Source organism: Salvelinus sp. IW2-2015, linkage group LG10, assembly GCF_002910315.2.
Source record: "Salvelinus sp. IW2-2015 linkage group LG10, ASM291031v2, whole genome shotgun sequence".
NCBI lineage: Eukaryota > Metazoa > Chordata > Actinopteri > Salmoniformes > Salmonidae > Salvelinus > Salvelinus sp. IW2-2015.
Genome location: NC_036850.1, coordinates 20,614,275 through 20,620,912, shown reverse-complemented (window position 1 = coordinate 20,620,912; position 6,638 = coordinate 20,614,275). Strand labels below are relative to the sequence as shown.

Below are 6,638 nucleotides of genomic sequence, written 5' to 3'. Positions count from 1 at the left end.
CTCAAACCACTCAAATAGCTCCGATAAACCTTATTCGTCTTGGAAAGTCCTTGTGGAAAGCAGTGTAACAGAGGGAGGACAAGTGGAGGACTACACCAACACTGAAGCTCATTAGATCAGCCCCATTGAATATCTGATGAATGACCTATTTAATAGTGTGTCTCTTAGACTAGATTAGCTGTTGGCAAGGCCTGTGTGTGTGATAATGTGGTGCGGTTGTGTGTTGTGTGTGTGCACGCATTTTGGTGTTTGTGTGTGTGTATACTATCATGTGTTTGATTGTGCCGTGAGCGCACTTCCTTGCATTTGCATGTGTGGTGTTGTTGTTGTGTGTGTGTGTGTGTGTGTGTTGTGTGTGTGTGTGTGTGTGTGTGGTGTGTGTGTGTGTGTGGTGTGTGTGTGTGTGTGTGTGTGTGTGTGTGTGTGTGTGGTGTGGTGTGTTGTGTGCGCGCGTGTGTGTGTGCGCGCGTGTGTGTGTGTGCGTGTGTCTGTCTGTCTGTCTGTCTGTCTGTTTGGTGGTTTTCTCAGGAAGGTGGTATCATGCTCTTTAAAAGGCCTGTTGTTGTTCACCAGGCAAGGTCAGAGCACCAGCAGACAGGCTAGATTAGTATTCCTGTCTCTGAGTCCCTTGCCCAGGTCCTGGGAGAGGTGGCCCAACCAGGGAAGACCCAGCCTGGGAGAGGCCTGTTCTGGGGGAGAGAGGAGAGGGAGGTTCTGTTCTGGGGGAAGAGAAGAGAGGGAGAGGCCTGTTCTGGGGAGAGAGGAGAGGTGGAGAAGCTTGTTCTGGGGGAGAGAGAAGGGGAGAGGGCCTGTTCTGGGAGAGAGAGAGAGGGAGAAGGCCTGTTCTGGGAGAGAGAGGAGATGAGAGAGGGCCTGTTCTGGGGGAAGAGAGAAGAGGCCTGTTTGGGGGGAGAGGGGAGAGGGCCTGTTCTTGGAGAGAGGAGAGGGAGAGGGCCTGTTCTGGGGGGAGAAACGGGAGAACAGAAGGCCAAATGAAGAACTAGTAGTTATTTGGCAGTAGAACAGCAAAGACAGAGCTGCTACTGAATATAGACTTGTTGTGAATGATAGAGAAGAATGTAGATAAACAGGACTGGATGGAAGTTTACATGGATGCCAAAACACTTGACTTGAGTGACTGTTTAACCCTGTACATTACAATACATTGCATACTGTAGGTGTCAAAACAATTAGCCTTTGTGACCATATAAAACCAGTCAGTTTGTGACTCTCCTCTGTTGTTTGTGTGACAGACTACCAGAGGCTGATGACTGTGGCGGAGAGCATCACAGCCTTAATGTTTCCCTTTCCAGTGGCAGCATGTCTATGGCCCATCCTGCCCGCCTCACTGCTGCACTTCCTGGATGCCCCAGTGCCCTACCTGATGGGCCTGCACTCCAACGGAGAGGGTGACGCGCACAAACTAGAGCTGCCTCAGGAGGTAACCTATACACTCATGGACCTATGCACGCATGTTGCACACACCACATACGCACAGCTATCACATACACACACACCGCACACACAAATCGAAATAGATATTTTTTAGTTTATGCATGTAAGTTTCTCTAGGGTTGTTTATCTTTTTCATTTCTCTCCTTTCTGTCCTCTCCCATCCTCCCTATTCCTTCTCTCCAAAAGGCATTTTTGATTGGAAACATTCAGCTCTAGCTGAAATCATTTAGTTGGATTCCCTCAGCCCAGCCCTCTTTAAATGCAGCCTGTCAGAGCAATAACAAGTCATTTCTAATCAGATTGCAATGCGTGAATCTTGTTTGTGCTGAGAATACTAACAACGACTTCCCTCTGGACACTCCTGCCAACCCATCTCCATCTACTGTCTGATACACCCAACAAAGTGACGGCATGAAATTGGCTAACTGTAGAGAGAATCACAGGCCTACAACACAGATTCAAACCATCCTCGTTCCCTAGCTCTCCAGGCTTGTTTTTGTCCTTCGTTTTGATTAACAGTCGTTTTTCCCACCAATTTACACAAAGGAGGTGAATTTTATCAATTTACTATATGATTGATTAATTACTTAGATAACCCATTCATAAATGCTAAATGTTATCATAAACATTATTCATGCTTAATGATTTTCTTAAATAAAATTGGTTTGTGTTTACTTCTTAATAATGTTTAACGGGTAGAGTGTGTCCTTTGTGAGGACAAACAGCCCTCATTAACCATGTTGAAGCTTACCATGCTTTTACAGTTGATCAAAACACGTTGCTTTGCTACTGTACACAGCAATTCTGCTAAGAGGCCCTTCACCATAGAGCCTGGAGGAGGGTCTGTGTGTGCACAAGCTTTTACACATCTGGAGCCGGTCCAATGGAAAAGAGCTATGACGAATAAAAAAGCACTGAGAAGATTTGAATTGAGGGACCTAAGTCAATCTCCAATAATTGCTTATGTAGGATCCATTTCTATATTTAAATCCTAATACTCTTAAGAATGAAAGCAGCAGAGATCAACAATGGAGGGCTGATCTTTATTTCAAAATGAGTAGTAGTTTATACCATTCACGTATATCTGTTGATATACTGATAATTACGTCTTCAGTTACATGTCTTGAAGTCATCCAACATCTCTTATCTCACTCAATGCCCTCAATTGGAGACCTTCAATTGGGCGTTAAGTTCCACCTAGTGGAAGCGAAGAAAAAATGAGAAAAAGGAATGGTTCTGCTATAAACAAGAACATAACTATCACTCAGTTTGCTTCTCTCTGGTGTTTCTCTGATTCACCGACATGTTTACAATGAAAGCTAAATAAGACCGCCTGTCATTCCAGGCCAACTTGTGTTTCGTGGACATCGACAACCACTTCATTAGCTGCCAGAGGACCTCCCTCTGTTCCCCAAACAAGCTAGAGTTCATCCAGGAGATCTCCGAGTGCTGTTGTCCTTCGGTGTGTCTCCGGAGGGAACCCGCTGCACAGCCAGGGCCAGGCCAAACACCGGAGGCTTCCGCTCCCACGACATGGTTACGGACAGACGCAACGGCAACCTGGCCAGCTCCCCCCTCAACTCCTACCTGCTGAGGGAGAACAAGACCATCGCTAACTGCAGGCCCTGGTCAAGAGGACTGGGGTCAGCCTGGAGAAGGTGGAGGCAGTCACTGTCATCTGTCATCCGTTTGACTGGAAGCATATTATTCTAGATAAGAAAGTCTGCATATACACTGAGCTAAATGTTTGGGATACTCAGTGTAAATTCATGCGTAATGAAATACTGCCTGTCTGTCACACTCTTATTTTAAAATGACTAAGGGTGGAAAGGCAGTCTATGAGCTGCCCATGTAAGCTGACTGCCGGCTAGCTCTTGAGTGTGCTGTGCTCAGCCCTGGTCACCGGAGGAAGTCTGCTACATTGCCATCAACAGAAAATTGTCGCCATACAGAACCTAATTGCCATCTGGTATTGAACACGACACAGAGGGCCGTGGTATAGATGTGAATGTTTCAGCAGAATCAAATTACCAGACCAGTGAATGAATGAATTAGCTTTTAACTACAGAGGAGGCTCTGTTTCACCGACATGTTTACAATGAAAGCTAAATAAGACCGCCTGTCATTCCAGGCCAACTTGTGTTTCGTGGACATCGACAACCACTTCATTGAGCTGCCAGAGGACCTCCCTCTGTTCCCCAACAAGCTAGAGTTCATCCAGGAGATCTCCGAGGTGCTGTTGTCCTTCGGTGTGTCTCCGGAGGGGAACCCGCTGCACAGCCAGGGCCAGGCCAAACACCGGGGCTTCCGCTCCACCGACATGGTTACGGACAGACGCAACGGCAACCTGGCCAGCTCCCCCCTCAACTCCTACCTGCTGAGGGAGAACAAGACCATCGCTAGACTGCAGGCCCTGGTCAAGAGGACTGGGGTCAGCCTGGAGAAGGTGAGAGCAGGTCATCTGTCATCTGTCATCCGTTTGACTGGAACATATTATTCTAGATAGAAAGTCTGCATATACACTGAGTCCTAATGTTTGGTATACTCAGTGTAAATTCATGCAGAATAATACTGCCTGTCTGTCACACTCTTTTTAAAATGACTAAGGGTGGGAAAGGCAGTCTATGAGCTGCCCATGTAAGCTGCTGCCGGCTAGCTCTGAGTGTGCTGTGCTCAGCCCTGGTGARGGAGGAAGTCTGCTACATTGCCATCAACAGAAAATTGTCGCCCATACAGAACCTAATTGCCATCTGGTTTGAACACGACACAGAGGGCCGTTGGTAATAGATGGTAATGTTTCAGCAGAATCAAATTACAGACCAGTGAATGAATGAATTAGCTTTTAACTACAGAGAGGTKTCCAACTCTCCATATCTGTAGGAGCCCATAGTAAGCAGCTTATGGACTAGTAGGGGCTAGCATTAGCTTTCTCTGAAGAGATTGCCTGCTCTGATAGTCTGCTTTTAGCTCCTCGTTTTGTTGGTAAGGCTTCAGGTAGGGTCATTGTGGCCATGTCCCACATTAAGGTAACCACCTGATTTAGGGTCAGTGGTGTAGAGCGATGAATTAGAGGAGGGCTCAGTGGGTCACAACAACTACCATCCCTGCCATCTGATCTGGGCTTCGTAGCCATTACTCATCTTCAAGTCTATGCGGACATGTATAGGCGACTCATTCACTGTGTCCTTTTGTCCTGCTCTTGCATGTTGAGATCTGCAACTGTGTCACACTTTGATTGTAACAGAGGAATGCATGTGTTTTCAGTTTTTTTTGTCAATAAATCAAAACGTCTCAGACTTCTTCTCCCATGCCCCTATCAGTGCTRCAGCAGCCTGAGCTAACATGGAGATAAGAAACCCATACCCTCTATGGCAGGAGTAGGCAACTAGATTCAGCCGCGGGGCCAATTTATATCACAGCGGATGGTCGGGGGGCCGGAACATAATTCAAATCATTTGAACACTGCAAATTGACCACATCTAAGCCCAAACATTGATTGGATTTGATAATAACAATAATTTCATACCTTGATTACACGATCACATATGTATATATTTTTAATTCGTGGGAATATTGGTAATTTTACAGTTATTTTCTTACCAACCCCCGCCGGCCGCCTGTTGTCGACCCCTGCTCTATGGCTTTCTTAACTTCTGTCGTCAAACCCCTCTTTTTCTTCTTCTTTTTCACTTTATTTTTCTGTGCTGTGTTTTCCTGAGCCGCTGTGTTTCCTCCCCCTCTTCCAGCTGGATGTGAGGGAGGATGCCAGCAGCAACAAGGACCTGAAGGTGCAGTGTGATGAGGAGGAGCTGAAGATGCACCAGCTCAACATCCAGGTGCGAGAGGTCTTCGCCAACCGCTTCACCCAGATGTTCGRCGACTACGAGGTGTTTGTCATCCAGCCCAACCAGGACAAGGAGTCCTGGTTCAGCAACAGGGACCAGATGCAGAACTTTGACAAGGTGAGATCAGGGACTGGATTCCCTATATAGGAGCCTATATAGGGGCCCTAGGGCTATGGTCAAAAGTAAAGCACTATATAGGGAATAGGGTGCCATTTGGGACGCTGTCCCACTCCAGACTCTGAAGCATTCATTTGAGTGGAAGTCTTCAATGCTCTTTAAAGCTTTTCATATTAATTGACACCCAGGAGTCCTCACTTCATTTTGTGATGTGATTCTTGTCGATTCCAGGCCTCCTTCCTCTCTGACCAGCCTGAGCCCTACCTGCCGTTCCTGTCCCGTTTCCTGGAGACTCAGATGTTCGCCTCCTTCATCGATAGTAAGATCCTTTGCCATGATGACGAGGACAAGGAACACACGTTGAGGGTGTTTGACTCCCGCGTGGACAAAATCCGCATGCTGAACGTGCGCATGCCCACCCTGCGCACCTCCATGTACCAGACTTGCACCAATATCGACGAGGCGGGTAAGAAAAGAGGAAACCCATTTTCACACCTATACTATTAAGAGATCATTGTCTCAGATGGTGCAAGATACTTGTATGTTTTCAAGACACACATGGGAACAGTCAGTAACACCTGGAATAATTAATGTCAAAATGGATTTAGCGGTTGAATTTTTTCTTCTAACTATAAATTCCTCTCTGTAATTGTATGATTCATTGCATGCATACCAGTTATGTACTAACCTAATACATTACGCCGTTATCTACACAGTTGTAATAGTCTTAACTACGTATGTAGCTTGCTGTCATTGGTGCTGATGATGTTGAGTGTTGGGTCAGGTTAGGGATGCATAATTACAATAAATTTGCTAAAATTCCCAGTTTTTCCAGAAATCCAGTTTGGAAGATTCCCGGAATCAGAAGGGAATAAGCAGGAAATCATGAATCCTGGAAAACCTGACAATTTTGATAAGATTAAAGGAATTTTGCAACCCTAGGTCAGGTGATGATAACTCACAGCATGGAGGTGTGGCGGTGAGGAGTCAGAGATGAGATGTGGAGTGGTGAATCTATGTGACTCCTCAGTGCTATGACTCATAGGCACTCACAGAGTGGCTTAACAATGACATAAGACTGTTAAATCCTCCATGACGGTTGGTACTAATGGATCTGCTGTGACAGTACCTCATCCTCCTCCCCTCTCTGTGTCACCCCAGAGAAGGCCATAGAGATGCGGGTGGTTAAGATCGACCACACGGCCCTGCATCCCCACCTGC

The 6,638-nt window shown here is 46.4% G+C and overlaps 1 protein-coding gene across 1 annotated transcript in view; it reads left to right on the top strand.

Annotated features, from left to right (window-relative positions):
• The window catches only part of LOC139028330 (DENN domain-containing protein 5A-like), a 54,209-nt gene that overhangs the window by 33,744 nt on the left and 13,827 nt on the right, over window positions 1-6,638 (top strand). The window contains exons 4-9 of the mRNA XM_070445481.1: window positions 1,254-1,441; window positions 2,932-3,135; window positions 3,587-3,901; window positions 5,202-5,417; window positions 5,649-5,883; window positions 6,579-6,636. Coding sequence (XP_070301582.1) covers window positions 1,254-1,441; window positions 2,932-3,135; window positions 3,587-3,901; window positions 5,202-5,417; window positions 5,649-5,883; window positions 6,579-6,636 — 1,216 coding nt within the window. The remainder of the gene's footprint in view (window positions 1-1,253; window positions 1,442-2,931; window positions 3,136-3,586; window positions 3,902-5,201; window positions 5,418-5,648; window positions 5,884-6,578; window positions 6,637-6,638) is intronic.